The sequence below is a fragment of the Corvus cornix genome, chromosome 6, assembly GCF_000738735.6.
Source record: "Corvus cornix cornix isolate S_Up_H32 chromosome 6, ASM73873v5, whole genome shotgun sequence".
Lineage (NCBI taxonomy): Eukaryota > Metazoa > Chordata > Aves > Passeriformes > Corvidae > Corvus > Corvus cornix.
In genome coordinates this window covers 28,698,042-28,717,931 of record NC_046336.1, presented here as the reverse complement: position 1 = coordinate 28,717,931, position 19,890 = coordinate 28,698,042, and the positions used below count along the sequence as shown (strand labels likewise).

The 19,890-nt window shown below is 37.4% G+C and overlaps 1 protein-coding gene across 7 annotated transcripts in view; it reads left to right on the top strand.

Annotated features, from left to right (window-relative positions):
* CCSER2 (coiled-coil serine rich protein 2) overlaps positions 1-19,890 on the top strand; it is a 61,754-nt gene that overhangs the window by 34,911 nt on the left and 6,953 nt on the right. For 3 of the 7 annotated variants that reach the window (XM_039553531.1, XM_039553532.1, XM_039553530.1), the window contains 3 exons: positions 2,529-2,612; positions 3,397-3,483; positions 4,981-5,079. In XM_039553531.1, the coding sequence (XP_039409465.1) occupies positions 2,529-2,612; positions 3,397-3,483; positions 4,981-5,079 (270 nt within the window). Of the gene's footprint in view, positions 1-2,528; positions 2,613-3,396; positions 3,484-4,980; positions 5,080-13,284; positions 13,370-17,838; positions 17,879-19,890 lie in introns of all 7 variants that reach the window. The other 4 variants (XM_039553535.1, XM_039553533.1, XM_039553536.1 and 1 more) reach the window with 2 other exon arrangements.

Sequence of the window (19,890 nt, the reverse complement as noted above, 5' to 3'; positions counted from 1 at the left end):
TTTCTTCTGATCTTAAAAATTTCTCCCTCCTCCTCAATTAATTTCATAAACTTGCTGCTCTGGGTGGAGGCTAATGTGTTAATACAATTTTAAATAAGGATGTTCTATTTCTGTTGCCCTGGAGCCTTTCATCTTGGCAAGGATTGACCGTCCTCTGTAGTAACCCAGCAATGGCTTGCAACCACCCTGTTTTACCTCAGATCAGCACTTGCTGCTCTTGCAAGGAGGACTGAAACACAAAGCAGCTCACAGAACTGTGAGATCTGTGAAGCTCTTCTTTCTGTGGGAGGCAGCTTTTATGAGAAATGTTTCATTTCAACTTACCTTTCATGAATGGAAATGAAATCCTATTTTTCAAGCACAGATCTTCACTGTAGCTTATCAGATATGTCCCATTTGTATGAAGAGGTGTGAATGAAGATGTGAACCATGTAATGCAAAGTTGTTAAATGCATCAGTACATTTTGCTGAGGCTTTAGATCAGTAAGTCACTTGGGTACCTTTGAAATACATACTCATTTTGTTCTTTTCTTTTTGCATCTGGTGAGATCCACAAGAGAGATTCATCTTTGTTTATGAGAAGCCTGAAGTTGAGAAAGAAACAGACTTAAGAAACAAAAAGCCTTTTTTCTGTCATGTATTAAATTGTATGAATTGCCCCTACAATTACTACTATTTTTTCTTAGCCACAAAATAGTTCACATCAGTGACTTAAATTTGCTTGAAAGAAACAGAACCAAAAGAAATGAACAAACAATAGCAAATCAAATTGATAAATTTTGGGTTTAAGCAGTTGTTTAACTGTTGCACCATCACTGTGGCAGTGTTTGACAGTGGGCAGTGAGATTGACATGACCGGGATGAAATTACACTCAGAATGCCGAGCAGTCAGCAGGTGGATAGCACCCTCTGCTTGATGGCCAGTTAACACATCTTCTGCTTGCATCTTTATAGAAATGCCACTAGCAAAGGAGACTGTTCAAATGAGTGATTTGGACTGCAGAAAACTTGGAATTGAGAATCAACGGTTAGACCTTGGTAAAAATTCAGTAGACCCTGGTGAAATTGCCACTGCTCTGAATTAGTGATTATACTAAAATAAATAATGTGTTCTGCTATTGTAAAAATGTTAGAGGTAGTTTTTTATATTGCTTGTTGTGACATGCAATGTGGTGATACCTTTATAAAGTTTATTTTATCTTTACTTAAAGTTTTCAAGTATATATACTCTCCAAGTTTCCAAAATTTGATATCTTGGTATACTTCTTAGTATTTCTAGCCTGCCAAAAATAGCATATGCATATAACCAGTTGCATTTGCTTTGCTAAGTCTATAATCTTTTTGGTAATTCTAGTTTCTTTTTTGTACAAGGATATCTCTATTTTGCTGATTGGCCCTGTTTCATTTTAGCAATATGATGAGCAAGAAACAAAAAGCACAAGACATTTCATAGATTAATCCTAGCATGTGTTCAAATGGAGGCTTGAGTTCCTACTGATAAATGTTAGAACTGTTCCTTTTCCAGCTGTCCTGTGTTCTCTACATGTTTACTCAGGTAATTATGACAGTGGTGAGGGAATTGCTGCAGATGACCTCTGTTCCTGCTTTGCTGGTGAATGAGTCAGGCGTAGCCCAGGCCTGGAGTACTGATTTGTATCACCAGGGAGTGTGTGACATACTGAACTTGTTTGCAATTAGGTCTTAATCTGCTGTTGTGGAATCTCTTATTGCTCCACTTTCCTGCATTTTAATAGCAGTAAAAGGTATACTGGAGGTACAGAGCTTTGAAAAGCCATGCAAGATACTTTTGCTTGAAATAGTTTGTCTTGTTTTGTATTTTTGCCCATTCCCATGATGACTATTTCACAGTTGTAACTGTGACCATCTGTAGCTTTACTTCTGAGTGTGTGTATTTGTTTGAATCATTGCTTAAAATAAAATGTTGGTGAAATTTGTTATTGGGGAATATAAGATAAATATAAAATACAATATAAATATACAAAAAATAATTCGTTAAACTGTAAGTAATTCTAGGATTCTCATTGCTGCACTTTTCCTCTAGCATTTTAGAAATGTTGTGAACTAAATAATGTTTGTGTTTTTATGGTATTATTGTGCAAATTATTTCAAAGCACTCTGTTAGAACTTGTCCATAATGTCAAGTGTAAACTGCTGCTTCATCAGTCTTTCACTTGCTGGCCATGGGCCTAGAAGGGACAAGCAGCTACTTGAGAACTGAATACAGCTGGGTGCTGGACAATGTAAACTTGACTGTTCTCAAAATTAACAGTCTATTTATATAAAAGCCCAAGAAACAAAAAAACCCAAACTGAAACAGTGCCAAAAATCTGTGAGATGTAGTGTTCTATCCAAGTTATGGAAATTCAGTGTAGGTGTCTCTAGCATGGCCCTTAGTTGGGCTCTGTACACAGGCTGCAGCAAGGGAAGCTTTCCTATGGGGGGAAAAATGAAACATGCTGTTTGAACAAGTAATTCAAGCTTGTATTCTTGTTTCTGTCCCCTGGTAGAATGATGAAAATGTGTCACTCCAGGACATCACATTCTCAGTTCCATCAAGTCCAGAACCACAAGAACCTGAGTCAACTTTTAAGGTAAATGACATTGATTGACTCTAAAGAATAAGAGGTACAAACCTGCTTATGTTTAGAAAACACACCCAAAGCTTGTGTGTTACTGAAGTACTGCTTCTTGCTTCTTTCTTTGTTTAAATGCTAACATAGGTGAACCCCACAAAGTCAGTGGCAAGTTTCTTGTTTTAGAACAGGTATTAAAGGCAGAACAAACCCCAACGGATATTCCAAATGGGATCATCTTTTATAGTCACAGACTTGTAACGTTGTGTTTTCTGTGGTGGTAAGGTTTTGTAGCTTTGCTTGGCTCTTATTGTAAAATCATGATATAAAGATCACTAATTCTGTATTTATGGGAGGGAAACAGTGCTTACTGAAGATATAACAAGGTTATAAATACTTCTTGAAGATGAAGAACACTTAAAACCTAATGCCTGTTCTGAGTTCAGTAATTTTTGTTGTTGATAAAGAGGACTGTAGGTAGTGTTTGCTCACTGGGCATGTTCATCTACATATGTCACTTGTTTGCACAACAGATGAATTACTGTTTCAAAAATGCAGCTGATTTACTTACCCTGGAAATTTAGTGGGTCAGCTGAATTTGGCCTCTCTTAAAGAGACTTTTGGTGAAGTTTCTTCACTCTTTATTCTATGTGCCTGCAGCCCCTCTCTCTGTGTGAATAGGAGGAGGAAAGCATGTGCTGTGTCACTCCCAGCCCTCCAGGCATGCCAAATGTCATATATCCTGGAGAGATGTTGATTTAGATCAGTGCAGTCCTTATAGAAAACCACTGTTCTGTTGCAGATGGATGATCTGCTGAACGAGATCAGGCAGCTTAAAGATGAACTGAAGAAAAAGGATGAAACAATCGACCAATTAGAGCAGCAGCTTGTAAGTATAATCCTAAATGTTTAGCAAAATCCCAGGTGTGCCCTGCAGAGCAGAACTTCAATAGGCAGTACTGATGAAGGCTTTAAGAGAGCTTAGACAGCTGATTTTTTTCCTGCGCTTTCACTATAACAAAGGTAGGTTTGGGTTCCCAGTTGTTCTCCTGGGATCTTTAATTCCGTAATCTGGTCATGATTTTGTGTGGCACAAAGCAAGGATGTTTATAATGATGTTGAATGTATTTAATTTCCAAAACAGTTTTGAACACAAAGTTACAGAAACTGCTCAAAAATAACAGTGAGGAAAAGATAAGGCTACATTTAAAGTATTTTAAAAATGAACAAGTATTGCGCCTATCATTCTGCTTAAAGTTTTTGTTAGTTTTTTTTCCTCCCCCTTCTTTCCTCTAATATCCATTAGCTTAATAAAGAATTGCACCATAAAATTTAAAGCTGAGGAAGATAATATTCTAAGTGGATTGGTTTTTTTTTTTTCAGGAAACAATGCAAAACAAGTCGAATAGTCAGATTAAATTTTCTAACTAAGGAGAAGTTATGGGGGCACTTTCATCGTAAATTAGGTTCAGGGAGACACAAGGCCTCAAGCAAAAATCGCGTGTGTCTTTTAAAGTTTTGCTCTTGGTCTGAGTTTGGATTTTGCCATGTGTATCTTTGCATTTGGTTCTGGTAAATTCACCTGCTGTGACAGTTCTTGTAAGGTAGCCCCACATTTTCAAGCCATTTCAAGCCACAACAAGATCCTACAGGCAGGGTAGATGAGATGCCAAGAGGTGCACACCATGTATATTTATCATAGCTGGAGACAGTACTGTGTGACCATAATCTCTAATGAAACATTTAGCATGTGCTTTTGTGGGTGTGTGCACTAAAACTGAGCTGTGGCCTTCATTCTCTTCCTCTCTGGTTTGGGAACATTCCCTCTAAAACAGAGCTGAAAGATGAAGATCTGGCATTCTGCTGTGCTGTTTAAACTGCAGAATTCCACATCACAGCATACCAAACCAAATTACCTTGTTTGTTAGCATTTTGCAGTAAGTGTTGGTTTTTTGGTACACTTAGTCTCTTAACCATCAGGCTTCAAAGATTCCTAGAAGGAAGTTTCTCCTTTCCTGCTCAGTCATGTACCTGATTACTGGAGTAACCTGTAACTGGTGCAGCAAAAGAACTCTGCTGTAGAGATGGGTAAAACTTGTATTTGTAATGATTGAAAGATGACTTGAAGAACATAGTGCTTCAGAAATTTAAGTGGAACAAAAACTCTTTCCAAAGTCAATATTTGTTCTGGATTGCTTCTCAGTATCCTTTGGGAAAAGCAGCAGTTAAATGAATAGTAGTTTTCTACAGTTTAATCATATTGCGCTCTACAGTCAAGTAATGCTTGGTATTTGGACACTGGGCCTTAACTGTACTTGTCAAGAGGCTTAACTGGTTAATTTCTAACTAATTCTTGTTTCTTTTTCTCTTTTTGGGGGTGATTAAGGCCACTAGATGTAACTGCCAGAAGGACAGTCAAAAACCTCTGGGGGCAGCGCGTGCGTGTGCCGATAAATTCACACAAACCTCCTGGAGGAGGAGTTCTGTGAGTAAAGTGGGCCCTTCCTGCTTGGGTACCTCCTTCTGCCTTTCATTCCCCCCTTCTGTAATCTTGGCTCTCACACAAGTCAGCCTTGTTCAGGAGATTCTGTGCTGTGTGTGAGTAGTGTCCTTCCTGCTGTGCAGCCCTTGCGTTCTTTTGCAGCCCTATTATGTAAACAAATATTACACACATTTCTTTAAAAATAAATAATTAAACTTCAGAAGCCTTCTCTTTAAATAATCACCATTTGCAGTATTTAAGTTACAGTCAATCCAAACTGTATATCTAATTGTACTTAAGATATTTTCTTATATCCTGATTTCAAAGTCATAGGTGTCTCTTTGGGTTTTTTCCTGGTCAAACTTTCATTGTTGATGTTCTCATATTTGTTGAGGAAAAGCAACAGTATATTCTAAATTTCGGTGCATAAGTGTAAAAGCAAAAGTTAATATTGTTTAATGTTTCTTCTTATTATTTTTTTATAATTTATTTTAATAACTTGACTCATTTAAAAAAATTATTGTGTGAAAATCACTTTGACAAAAGACATCTTCATTCCCATATGTTGTTGCATGGATCACATTTGTTTTCACTATGTAAAATTCACATTCTTCATGGAACACCAATAAAATACTTAAGATGGGGGAGGGAAAACATATTTGATATTATATATTAAGAAGAAATTACCTTTGAATGCTAAACAAGGCTTTTGTTAGTCACCAGCAAATAGCATTTGGATTTTGAATCTACTGCTCTAGCTAGAAACCCTAGGAGATTTTATTAAAAGGTTAAAAATGGGTTTTAGTTTTTTTGTTTCTTTGTTTTTATCCTACCTGATGTTACTTGAGTAAGCTTGTAGTAAAGAAAAATGACCCCTGTTATCCTTCTAAAATCGCTCTTTTAAATATATAGCACTAGGGCAGAAACACCACCGTGCTGTGTGTTCACCAGTTACTGGCAAACAGCCTTATCCCTGTTTTCCAACCTCCTTCTTTCTGTCTGATAAAGAACCCAGTGTCAAAAGATAATAACCTGAAGTAGCTTTTGGTTTGCTTTGACACCTCTGCTCCCCCATGTACATGTAATGTCTTTGTTCATCTCGTTTGTTTCTTCTCCTTTTGCTTTGAAGCTTCTGAGCCCTTGCATTGTTTCTTTTTCCCAAGTTTTAATTTCATGTGTGTGTTGTTCATTTGATGTCTTTGTGCATTGATCCTGTTTCCAGGTTAGTGGCTGTTGTTTCCATGTTCCTTTTTTTCTAGCTCACTTTTCAAATGGCTTCAGAAACAGTCTAATAATCATGGGAAGTTAGTTGCTAACTACACAAGTTTTAGTTTGTGCAACTTGTGGTGTGAATTGACAAGACAAAGATATTGGAGAAGATGGGAAATTTGCATTGCTGTCTCGAGCACAAGGAGTCACTCAGCACAATTGTCTGTTTTGGTCAGGTTGGCCCATATATTTCTTCTAAGTTACATTGCAGTTTTGTTAAAAAGACATTTTATTGTCAGGAGGAAGTTTGGGTTAAGGGACAGTATCTGTAAGAAGAGATGAAGGAACCTCTGCTGTATTCATGGTTGGGTGTGTGGATATATGTGTATGATACACACATTTCTGGACATATGGTCACTACATGCACAATGTAAACATCTCAGTATGTTTATCCACGTGCAAAGTTTCTCATGAAGTTAATAAAGGACTTAGGAAAATTCATGAAATATTGACAAATACTGAAACTATGCTGCTTTTCAGGAGCTTTTGATAGCTCGAAAGTTTGGAGCAGAATGTTTTGGGGTCTTTTCAATGTCTTCACGTGCGTATTTGTAGGTTACAGGCTTTCTATCAGCCAACAGAAACAGGAACTCCTTAATGTGGGATTTCTTCAAGTAGGACAATGGTCTGGCTGTTACAGCCAAATTTCAGTTCTAGTGGTCAGACCCCAGCTTTCTGGCTTAATGCTCCCTCTGCTAACATGCATTTGGATGATTCTTTGCATGGCTTAATAGAAGTATAAATGTATGAAATAATTTTTGATCAGGAACCTAATAACAGAAAACGTCTCTTGCAATAGAAAGGAGACACAGCTCTTATTTTCTTGAGGTAAGAGTACAATAAATAGAAGGAGACACCTAAGTAAAACGTATTCTCACTACTCAAAAAAATCCCAAAAACCCTCTTGAAGAAGCTGTTTTGCTTTATTAACATTCTTGTTCAGTTTAACTTAATGGTCTTGACCTAAGAATGTAGACTGAGAGAAATCAGGTTTATTGGTCCTAAATGTGATATAAATCCTAAAATGTTGTTAATGTTTATGAAATTATCAGGTTTTATATAGAGTAGCTGGTTTTTTTTTAAAAACCAAACTGTAATTGAAGTCTTGGCAAGGACAGAACGGCTCCTTTGAGGCAGATAAACTTTTTGCTTCTTTCAGCTTGGTAATGGTTTTCAATTTTGATGAATATTTAACTATTTCATTTTTTCCTATTTGTGTTGACCTGCCAGTCATTTTAAATGATGGTGGATATGAGGCAGGTGCTTCAGGTATCAAAATTTTCAAGACTAATGTGACTGTTTATAAATTCTACATATTCTATACAAATCAGAACTGATACAATGTGTTTATTCCTCAGGAGTAAGTACCAGTCTGGGAACACAGTGATTTAGTGTTCCAAGGAATACTTTAAATGCTTACTGAAATGTGCCTAACAAACATTGTTAATGTAGTGTGTCATAAAGAATAGATGCTAGAATAAACTAGGGAACAGTGAGAGTAGAAATCAGCTGTTTCAGTTGGGAATTTAAGACCATATGAATTGCAGCAATTTGTTGCTATTCAGCTGGCCATTTGAACTGGCTGCTATTTCTGATTATTTCATGGTTCTGCCACTAAAGTGGGTATCATTAAACGTAGTCTTTTTTAAAAATCATGTTCACGTAGTTTCTTTGTTATGAAATATTTCTAGAAAATGGCCCATTCTGATGTGATTATAAACTTGTCTGGTGGTGTTCTCTTCAGGGACCACAGTTTTTCGAAGTACTTTCAGGGGTTTTTTTCTATTTAAAGGTAAATATGTACATAAGTGGAAGCTATGTAACTTTAAGTTAATCCTTGAAACTTAGTACTCCCGTAATAAAAACTAGGGGCTGAAAAGAAATGTTTTGGCAATTGGGCTTCTTAAAAAATGATAGGTAGCTACCTATTGCCTGTCTACTGTGTCTGTGACATGGTATTTCTTGTAAGCGTCCTGGCAACATGCTCAAAGCTTAGGTAACTTCTTACTGTTTGTGTTCCATTCTTGGTTAACTATCCTTGGGATGAAGGCTTGTACAAGTATTTGCTGGCAGGGTAGACCATGACATTTCTAAAAGGATCTCTTACAGATCTCCTATACAGAATTTATTCCAGTTAGTGTGTCTTAGGATTTTACTATCATGGAAGAAAATAAGCAAACCCTGGAAGAAGATAAAAATTACCTGAAGAAATTAACGTTAATGGACAGCTTACAAGGAAGAAAAATGTGAGCATCTATTGCCACACTTCTCTTGCAGGCTTTGCAGCATTCTTTCTGTAATAGCAAATACTGATATTTTTAGGACTTGGAGGATTAGAAGTCAAGTTTTTTTGATAAATCATTTGGTTTCTTGGGCTGGAAAGGTTGTTTGCAGATGCTGAGAAGTAAATGACAAGCAAACAAACTACAAAGCCCTGAATTTGGTCCAAGATACCTGCAGAAGATTCTGGCCTGTGAGGACCAGTTCTTCTGAGTTCCTGGTTGCTCTTCCTGCAAGAGTAGATAGAGTGTACAGTAAAAGCTGGGTATTTCCCCTTGGTAACAGCTCCCAGTGATGAGAATGAGCTTTGCTGCCTAAATGTGTGTTCAAGTTCATTCTTGTCTCTGGTAGAATAACAGAACCTGTCAGTTTGCATGGGAACATGCATGGTCTTGTTCTTTGCTCCATCTTCTCTGCTTTTGCACTGAGATATTCTTTGCCTCCCTTTTGAATTTTGTTCCAGTTTGTCATTCCAAAGCCTTTCATGTCAATTGTTTTGATGAACCTTTGTCATCCTTTCTGTCTGTCTTTGAGTGCTGTTGTCCTTTTGGTTTTAGTATCTTCTTCCACCTTAGCCTTAAACATCCTGTCTGTGTCAGCTCCACAACTCTTAAACTTGCAGGTTTTGAGGTCCGGTCACTGTATCAGTGTTCACCTTCATATCCAGCCTTGGTTTCTCTCATTGTGCAATGGTCTGCTGTTTGCTCCATGTTCTTATACATGTTCTTGGTGAAACAAAACCATAGCTGGACCAGGTGGTCATGTTGTGCACGTGTCTCTTGTGCTGTGACTGTGCATGACATGTAGGGACTACACAGAGGAGAGGTCTTTGAACCCTTCACAAACAATTCTTGTTGGTTTAGTGTAAACCAGCACATAAAACTGTGTTGGTGGTGTTTTTTATCTGAATACTTTCAGAAGGACTATTGCATGTCAGAACTGCTCATTCATGGTTTCTTTCTGGGTGCTAGGCCAGGAGACTGCTGCGGAAACATTTTGTTTGCCTTAATATTGAAGTCTGTCCTTCTGGGTTTGTTCATGATGTGGAGCTCTGAGTGTGTATGAAACAACTGGCAGTGCTTGGTGAGAGGCAGCAAAAATCCTCTCTTCATTGAAGTGCTCAGAGGCTTCAGTTGAACGGATTAAAAAAAGGATATTTGCTGTATTTGTTTCTGCAGCAGAAAAGACTTTTTAAAGCAGTAGCAGTTTTGCATGTTGGTGTATCCTTGAGAAAAGAGCTGGAATATCTGGCTGTTGGGCTAAAATTACTGTGCAGCAGTAGCTTAGAAATATTTTGCTTCTCCTTTTCTGGCAGAAGCAATTGCTTTTGTTCATGTGATTTCTTATTCTAAGGCTGAGGTCTGCTCATAACTAACAATGGAAAAGTCTGGCCTTAGGCTTCATAGCAGCATTTAAAAGAAGAAACAACCAACAGATTTTCCCAGTGCAGTTAGTCAGAACTTCATAAAGCATTTAGTACAACATAAAGCAATAGTACAATTCATCAGGATCTTTGAAGAACATTTGTCTTTCTGGTTTGTAGGCTGCTTTATCTCAGCTGCTCTTATTTTTCCACTCCTGAATCTTATGTTGATTTAAAATTCTGATTCCCTTCTCTTTGGGGATGCCTTTGCTGTTTCACAAATCCAGTATCTGAAAATAAGAGGAATGGGATTTAAGAGTAGCGGCTAGATGCACATAATAGCTGTGGGGAGGGACTGTTCCAACTGCTGTCTAATTTTAAAGTCTAAGTGGAAAAAGTTGCTTCAGAACCCAGAAGAATCTCATCAAATGTTTTTTTGTTTGGGTTTGGTTTTTTTAATAGAAGTTGAGGTAAGTCATGTTCTCGTCTTTCAATTCTAGCATTCCTTGCTTGAGACTTTTACAGACATTGTAATAAGTAAGTGGTGATTCAGGTTTTTCTTGTTTCTTACTTTTAGTAGGAGACTGCCACTTTATCTGTGTATTTTGAGTACATACCGTCATCTGAGGAGATGTGTTTATTGGTGTGTTTCTTTTTTCCTCCTCTTTGGATTTCTTGGGAACCTCAGTACACATTTCACTAATAGGAGATGAATATGAGTTGTTGATTAAAGGAGAAAGCTTAGTAAATTTGCTGGAATTTTGTACAATAAATACTATTAAAAGAAAATTAATCTTCTCATAAGCCAGGCATATTTGCAGATACTTAAATCATAATGTGCTATATCAATGGGATTGGTACATCCTTTATAATTTGTATAATCAGTGTAAGTCATAACACTCATCTTAATAAATTCCCAGTGCTGTATCTCCTGATCCTTACTTTTTCAATTGATGTTGATTTTAATTACCTTATTGATGTACAATTAAACAATTCTTGTTTGGTTTTTTTTTTATTATTAATTTATTTATTTATTACAAAAAACCCCCCTGACATTTATTTGACGCTTACTTATATGGAGCAATGTCAACTGCAGCATTTGGGAGAAGGGGGTTAAAATATGCCTGGAGACCAGTTCACTTCAGCAGGCAAAAGATTCAAGGAAATTATTGCACTTTCTTCATTTGCTTCTCCAGTCAGAGCAACGAGAAACTAGTATGAAGAATTATTGAGAAGACTGTACTTAGTGCTGTGCTTTGAAGTGCTAATATGGATGCTTAAAAATTTCTGGAACGTGTCAAGACATGCAAATATTTCATTGCCTTTACAATAGTGTCTTTACTGTTAGCTAGCTCAGATGGCTTGTGCTTGTCTTAATCTCTCTTTTCAGAGAGTAAAAGGGAGAGGATATGAAATTTTCACCTCCCTTCTTAATGTGTTAAAAATTTCAAAGAAGTCTGGAAAAAGCCCATTGCCAACTCAGATAAGTCTGCAAAATCAGACTTGTGCCTGGTAATAATGTGCTTTTTACTACGTGCAGATTCAGATATGTTTAGAGAAGGGAGAGAGTTTTTCTTGGTGTTTTGCTACCTGGATTCAATTTTGGATGAAATATGAGGAAACCTGGAAAATGTAGTGTTCTTTTGTACCATGCTATGAAAATCCAAAGCTTTTGATAATTTTCTCATCAGTCATTGGTTGATGGATTAATCGTGTTCCCAGGAATATTTATGTATTTAATACCTATTCAGTTGATGCAGCATGTTATATTATTTTGTCCCATTGCTTGACTGAAGCTAGTACTGTTCCAGTTCTTCCATTCAACAGTCTAAAAATTGTGATCTTAATGACTACTGATTAAAGGACTGTAAGAACACATTAGGTAATCAATATCTCCATCTAGAGATAATCAGACTGAAGAACTTGTTTCATTTTTTCCCTTAAAACAATTATTGCAGCAAAATCTATCTCAGCTGCTGAAGAACAGTAAAGCAGCCTTGTCAGGCTTTTTTCTTTATTTCCTGTTCTAGATTAAGAGTGTTCTGACTAGCAAATTCAAAGACTTGGTTAAATCCTTGTGTTAAGTTTCATTTTAGCAGTACTGAAACCTGGAATAGTGGTGGATAAAATCTAATTAGATTAGGATAACTGGAAGATCAGGGGAGTGTTTAAAACTCTCCTAAGACAAACACAGAATATTTATTTCTAGAAATAATGTGATGTTTAACATTGTTTTACAAGAAGCATGGAAATCAAATACTTTATTATTTGTCCAGCCCTGGCAGTATGATCTGCAGCAGAGAATCTGGAGAGGAGGGGCAAGCTGGGTTCCTGTTTTCTGTCAGGCAGGTGTTGTTCAGATACCTTCAGCCTACTGGCTGACAGAGTAGCCACAATTAGTTGCTGTTGGTCAGGAGGAGTGGGGCAGTCATTATTGTAGTATCAGTGTTCCTAGACTTAGAAAAGCAGTTTTCAGCTGCTTAAATGGCAAAAGGATTGTAAATACTTAAGCCTGTCCTGCTGAAATAGGAAGTCAAGATTGTGTTTTTTAAGAGGGAAGTTGCAGCTTGGATTTGCAAAGGTAAGGGTGTGGGGAAAAGGATAAGCAGTAAGAAAATTACTTTTTCTTGTTTTGAGAACACAGCAACCACAATGTGTCGCACTTGTGGTGATCTGAGAGCTCTGACAGGCAAACCCTGCACAGCATGGATCTGCACAGTTCCCTGATCCTTTCATGGAAGACTCAAGCTCCAAGAGCAAAGTGCAAGGAAAACAGTTCTGTGTTGTCTCTCCTCTACCACAATAAATAATACTGTTGAAATTGGAGTAAAGTGGCCTCTAAAGCACCAGGACTTGCTGGAAGATTTGTTTCTATGCATTAGAAATTTTTTGTTGTAAGCTAAAGTTGACTGGTTTTTCAGTAGATTAGAACTAAGCAAGCTACTACTTGGTGAGGCATTTCTAAAATACATTTGAAAGCTGTATAAATACAATTTTATCATGTATTTTTATCATGAAAAGCTCAGCTTCTATACTTTTCCCCGAAGGCTGTCTTGGACAGAAATGTGTGCTTATATATTGAATAAAAATGGAGGTATTTTGTAAGATTTCTGACTAGTTTAGGACATCTGGGATTTGGTAGCGTGTAACATTTGCTTTTACAAAATAGGACAACTGGGAAATATAATGATACCTTTCTGGGGGAAAAAGAAAAAGAATGGTGTGGCTTTTTGGTGTCTTGTTTTTCCCTGTTCTCTTTTTTTATTATACTTCTCCCCCTCTCTCTTTCTGCACAGGGTGGGTATTCTGCTCCCTCCTTCTCTCCCTGGCAGGGCTCATTCCAGGGCATCCCTCGGAGTGTTCCACCGCACCGCAGACAGAGTGAGTCTGTACCTCTCACTCATCTCCCTCACCGTGTTCCAGTAGAAGCTTCCCCTTTGCACGCACTGTTCATCTCGTAGTCTCCTCCTTTCTCAGGCAGATCTCTCTCCAGGCATACACGATAGTCTGTGGCTAACCAAACGCTTCCTTCAGCCAGCGTACGAGCAGCTACGACTTATAGCTTTATAACAGTCATTAAATGCCAATAGACCTCAGCAGTTCTTCAGGCAAACCCGAGTAGGCCCTTGTTTCCAGTCTTGTCTTAACATCAGTCTTGCTTGCTGCATTTCCCTGTTCTCCATGGCTGTGATGCACTCTCCCATCCATGTGTGTGTTCTGTTTGCTCATGCGTCCGCACGCGCGTCTGTGGGCATATTTACGTGAACGCATTGTACAGAAAAGTGTTGGTGGGAAAGTGTCACTTGCGTTGTCTCTCACAAAAAGTTTTAACTTTTTAGAATGGCTTCCCTCAAACTAATTTTCCAACCCCCTTGGTATTTGTTGTAAAAAGGCTTCTCTTACATTGAAGTGGCTGTTGCACAACTTGCATGTTTATTAACGTTCCTTATGTGCTAGCTACAATGTGGGCTGATGTAAGATGCATTTGTTCACTTGGCTTCGATCTGCAAAACAAAAGACAATTGCTGATTTTAAAAGTGTATGCTTACGTAGACATAGAGAAATGGTAAGTCTTATTTCGTGCTTTGGTATTGCATTATGAACAGATAAGTGTTTGAAGAAATATAACTACTTCGTAACGCTAAAGTTATATTTTTTAAATGTACTGTAATTTGCAAATTACAGTGTTTGTCTAGCAAAACTCAAGAGTGTATTTGGACAAGAAATAAAGGAAAAAGTAAAATTATGGAAACAAAGTAAGATTTCCAGGGCCAATGGAGATCTGAAGAGTAAGCTGCACCTTGGAAAACTAAGCTTACGTGTATTGCACACTGCGATGATCCTTACTTGCATCATCACAAGAAAAAATCTTACATTTTGTGATTTGTGTTTCAAATACTCTCTTGACGTTTCTGACAATGTTCATGTGAACAACTCATCGGGAATGCACAGCCTGTTTCATGGGCTTTTCTCTGTGCAATAAGGGATGTGCTTCATTTTTCTGTGGTGTTTGATGTGGGACTCTGTGTGTGTAATGAACTTAGAACCCCAGAATCTGATGATTATGCCTTCTGTTGCTGAGTGGATGGCCCAGCAGTAGCACAGCCTGGGTAATTCACTGTCCTATTGAAGAGACTGACTTCAAGGAGATCAGTTTTAGACCTGAGGATCATATAAATGTTATGGTTTTGGGGCTTGGTGACTGGAGAGTCAGAATGGGAGGATGGTGTCCCAGCTGCCATGTGTGAGCCTCTGGTGTCACATCGTTCACAGTGGCTGCTTAGCTGAAGAAGAATACTTTACTAATCTTGCTAGTTTTCTGAGCCTCCACCTCATTCCTCCAGTAACAACAGTGGCCTCTTACTTGGGATTTCACAGTAAACTTTTATTGCTAAAGCAGGTTGGATTTTTTAGTATGCATCTTGCATATTGCATTCTATGAAGTACTAGTAAAGGAAGTAAAGTAGATGAAAATGGGCCCTTGACTAGTTAACCTAAACTATAACTAATGTATTGTTTAGGAAAATAAGTTTCCACTAGTGGAGTGTTCCATTAGCTTTTAAGTCCTAGGTTTACTCTAAAGAGCCATACTGGGAATAAAAATCTAGTATAAATTAGGAGGTTCCTTAGACATTTTTAATGAAATCCTCTTCACTGTGTGAAGAGTTCTGTAAAGTAGAACATTACTGGAATGGTCACTAGTAGTATTCTTTCCCACTTGGTTCAGTGGTTTCAGTGTGCAGGTTTTTGAGCTGGTATGAAATGCCACATTATGGGGTTTTGAGGCATGTGGTGAGCTGGGCATCACCCTGAGTGTAGGACAGCCTGACACACTAATGTCAGTGTTCTTTTGCAATAATACAGACAGAGAAGATGATGGAAACATGAAGTAGTCTCAGGTTTTGTCTGGCTGTGTTTTCTGTATAGACTTGGAAGTCAAGCACTTCTTTCCTAACTTCTGGATCCTGAAGCTAAAATATAATCTCTGCTTGTGAATTCTGCAGGTTTCTTCACTGTGCTGTTGATAGCTGATGGATACATAGATCACTTACAGGCACTGTAGATTATGAGGGTATAAATCTGTAAACTGTTCATATTACAGTGTATAAACAACTAAAAATAATTTCCCTCCTGCTGTACAGAACAGGAAATATATCCCTGCTAGGTAATATTACACTAGTGTAGGTTTATGGTTCTTCTCTCTATGCACCAGTCACCATGTCAGCAAGCATATCACTGCACTGCAGCACACTTCAACGTTGGATGTATGTTTTTCACTTTTAATGACAATTAATTTTTAATACTTTCACATTTATCAATTTCATGTTTCTTCACCAGCCTTGGAAACAATTCAGCACTTTGCATCTCATAAACACTTTGATAAAAGTACATTGATTTTGTCATTTTGGGAATAAAAATCTTATAATTTTGTTCTGTTATTCCCACGTGTCTTGAACTAAACTCCTGTGTAATGGTCATTTATTTTTCATTTGGTTTTAGGACATATTTTGATGACATCTCAAACTTTGTTCAATACAATTAAAACCCTTTCCATTTGTGTTCTGGAGCTTTAATGAGGCAGCTCTAGAAACAAACATTTAGAATACACATTGGTAAGGAAGCAATCATGAGCTTGTATTGTAATACAAGAATATTACACCACCTTCTCTAGGCCCCTTACCCCAAGTGCTTCTCCACACAGAAGTGCTGATCAAAACTGCTTTGTTATTCAAGCATTGCAGTTGTTACATCTCCACTTACTGTGCACGTCCTGGAAAAAGTATTTAGACTTTTTGTATGTAAGCATTATAGTCAGAGATAATCTAAGCAATTCTAGCAGGTGACACACAGCTTATTATCACCAGGAAGAAAGCTACTCTATGCAGTGACTATAAATCAGACGCAGGCTATGCTTTTTCATGCATTTTCTTTTAAATAAAGGCACGTTGCTCAGCACTGAAATGTTTCCAAAGCTTTATTGACCAATACAGCTTCTTTGGAGGGTGTACAAAGTGTTTGTGTTAGAAGAACCAAGTTGCTCCAGAGCATTAGCTGGCAAGTTCTGTGACAAATTATTAAAAATGTCCTGGAATCATTACTTTACTGTCTTTTTAATGTAATTACTTTTGCTCCACGGATGTTCAGCTTTATGAAGAAAAGTCTTTTAAGAAAAATTCTTTCCTCCCAATTTGGGTAGTTGCAGATTCAACTACAAGAGAAATGTCTCTTGTACCTAACTAAATTTATGTTTGCAAACAAAACTTAATTCTGTATATCGTCATATTTATCTGCTTGCTGCACATATATCTATATTTGTAGATGAAATACCTGCCTTGATTTAGGTATCTATTACTTTAAGTAATTTTTATTTGAGAAAATAAAATTTTCTAAGTTGCGGTTTCTGTACAGACTACGGAGAAAAAAAAGTAACGCTGTGCCACATTACCAATTATTTTACTAGTCTCATGGTGGTGGTGAATGGTAGTTTAAAAAAAATTAGGGTTGTTTTTTGTCATTATTTGAAGTCATACTCCCTACTGCAGAATCCTATATTTCAGTGTTGAAATATAGATATAATACAGCTAGATCAAAGGGAAAGAAAAAAAAAATGAAGTTCAAAAAGAAGGTATTAGCAAATGCTACAGATTTAAGGTGTGAAATGTTGATGTTTTCCAGAGGTGGAAAATGAGAGCTGTCTGGTGTAACCTTTCAGCAGGGCTGTGTCTGCACAGGCCTTGGTTTGAAATGATGGCTTATCCTGTGCCAAGGCAGGGAGAGGAGGGATGGCACAACTGATGAGGAAATGAAAGAATTATGAAGCAGGGTTTCTGACCCTTCCCTTCCACTCCTTTCCAAAAGGAACCTGTGGTAGTTGTCTCTTCCAACTCATGAGTTGCTAGGAAGATGAGTTATTAAAAATACAGGCAACATGATCCAAGGATAGAATGCTGTGCCTTTTATGACCTTGTTGTTCGTGGTTAGATATTGAATGTATATAAGCATGGATGCAAAGATTTTTGATTTATACAGTTGTAATAATACACAGAAATTCTAGTTGCAGTATTTGGAGTGTAAGAGATTAACTGTGTTAAAAACCTTAAAGTTGTAAGAGCAAAGGTATTCAATGCAGGTCTTGCCATAAATATTTTTGTACTGCATTACTTAAACACTGTTGCTACCTCTGGTTCTTGCAGACAGATTAAAAACCAATGGGGGATGTGGTAATTGCAATTGAAATGGGGAAAAGTTGCAGTTCTGTCATGGCAATTGCTCATTGTTTTGTCTTGGTCCTCTGACATCATTGTCCTTGTCTTTTTCTTGTCTCTGCTTTCCATTATGCCATTGGCAAGGAGTTGAGAAGTTAGTCCATTACTTCTGTGATAAAGCGTGGTACAGTACAACTTCAGATTTATTCCCGTCTCCCCCTCACGCATTTTCACTGTTGGGTTTTTTCTTTGCCCTATGCATGATGCATGTCTGTGGGAGATGTGCATGCAGTTCTCAGATTTTCCATTGCATCGCTTCCCTCCTTCCTCAACATACTGCAGGGAGAAAATGCCTTTATTTCATTCTATGGAGGTATTATATAGGGAATCCAGATGGGGATCGAGATAACCAAAGCAAAACTGAAGGGGATTTTCAACTAAAGATTTTGAATGAGTATCACTGTCATGACCACGTTTTTAACTTCTTTAACAGTTAACTTGTTTAACAGTACAACATGATGTTTCAGTTTTCCAACACAAAGCTAGTACAATCTCAGTAGTTTCATAACTGTGCAGTAGTAGTAATCCTTGTCGTGGATGTCATCTTTTTCTGGATGATGTAACAGCCAGTGTTACTTGAGAGAAATAATACAAAAATCTCTTAAGCAGAGGTAGGGAGTGAATTGAGTAATTTTGATTAGCACATCAATACTTGGAAGGCTTTGAAGCTCTTGCCAGTACAGAAGAATCTGTTTCTTTGTGCAGAAAGGAGCATGTGCACAGAGCACTTTGTCTAATGTACTCCAGTTTGAGGAGAACTAATTGTCTCCAGTTACATTGCACTTGAATTGTTTGAGTCCAACTTCGTGTTTTAGGAGCATCCCAAAGGAGTGCAGGTGTTTGTCTACCACGTTTCTATATGGGACATAAATAGAAGTCTGGGTAGCATGGCAGTTTGTACCAAGTCATGGTCTGTCCCAGCCCAGAAATATTTCCAGAAGTGCTCTCAAAACAATGTAGATGAAACCCTTTTTTCATCAAGGACTTGTGCGAAATAAAATAGTATGCCTGGAAAGCAGAAGGCTTCTTGATCTATTTCTCCTCCTTCAAGTGATGGAATTCACAAGTACTTCAGTCCTTCAGCTGGCTCATTGTTTTTACCTGTAATATGGTCAGAATTTCCAAGACTTTCTTTGTAAAAGGAAAACTTGTATTTAAGGCAAAGATATGAGATGTGGTGACAATAATTCAGTTGTCAGCGTTAGGTACCTTGTGAACTGTTACTTGCATATTTTGCAAGTGGCATTTTGCTACTTTCAGTGTCATCTTGAATGTTCATGCGTGTAGCAATTTGATGAGATTAAAATCTGTAGTTGTGATAATTGGACAGACCTTGACTAGAAATCCACAATTAGAAAGCAGTATAGTACTTAAAACAACTGGGCAAAGCTGATACCAGAGCTTTAGTGTCCTCATAATTCTGAGCACGTAGCTATTTTCTACTTCAGAATTGCTAACTTTCTGAGTAATAAGCTGCTTAGACTTTTTAAGGTTATGAAGGATAATGAGGAAAACATGTATCTGGCTATCTTTATATGTAAAATGCAAAATTACCCAGAGGGAAAAGCTCAAATACTACCTAGTCTTTGTCAGAAGAATTCAATATAGCATTATTGAAACCTTGATGGCTTTGTTGTATTTCAGATGTGTTCATGTTTAACTCCATTTTCCACACAAATTTAGTTTATTTTGTGACTTACCAGTTTTTTAATTTTGTTGTTTAGTAGACCTAGAATTATTTGATATTAAGTTAGAATTTTTATTGATCAGATTAGATATTTATCTGTGTTTTCAAAGACTGACATTTAAAAACCCTTCCTAGCTGAGGGGGAAATATTTTCTGACAACTATTTTTCCACATTTGACACTATATTGTGTGCTATAAATGTTTTAATTTTTTTTCCTTCAAGTAGGATTAGAAAATATGATTTATTTGTTGTAGTATTTGCATGGGAATCGGGTACATACTGCTTTGGTTTTAGCATTCATTATTAGCAGTTTCGGTTTTGCAGGTGAAATCTCAAATCAGTAAATCGTTTTGGCTAACATCTGCCTGTCAGCTCCTAGACTGGAAGGGTAATAACTTCTGTAACCCATATATAAACACTGGAAAATGGAAAAAAATATCTGGAGGAC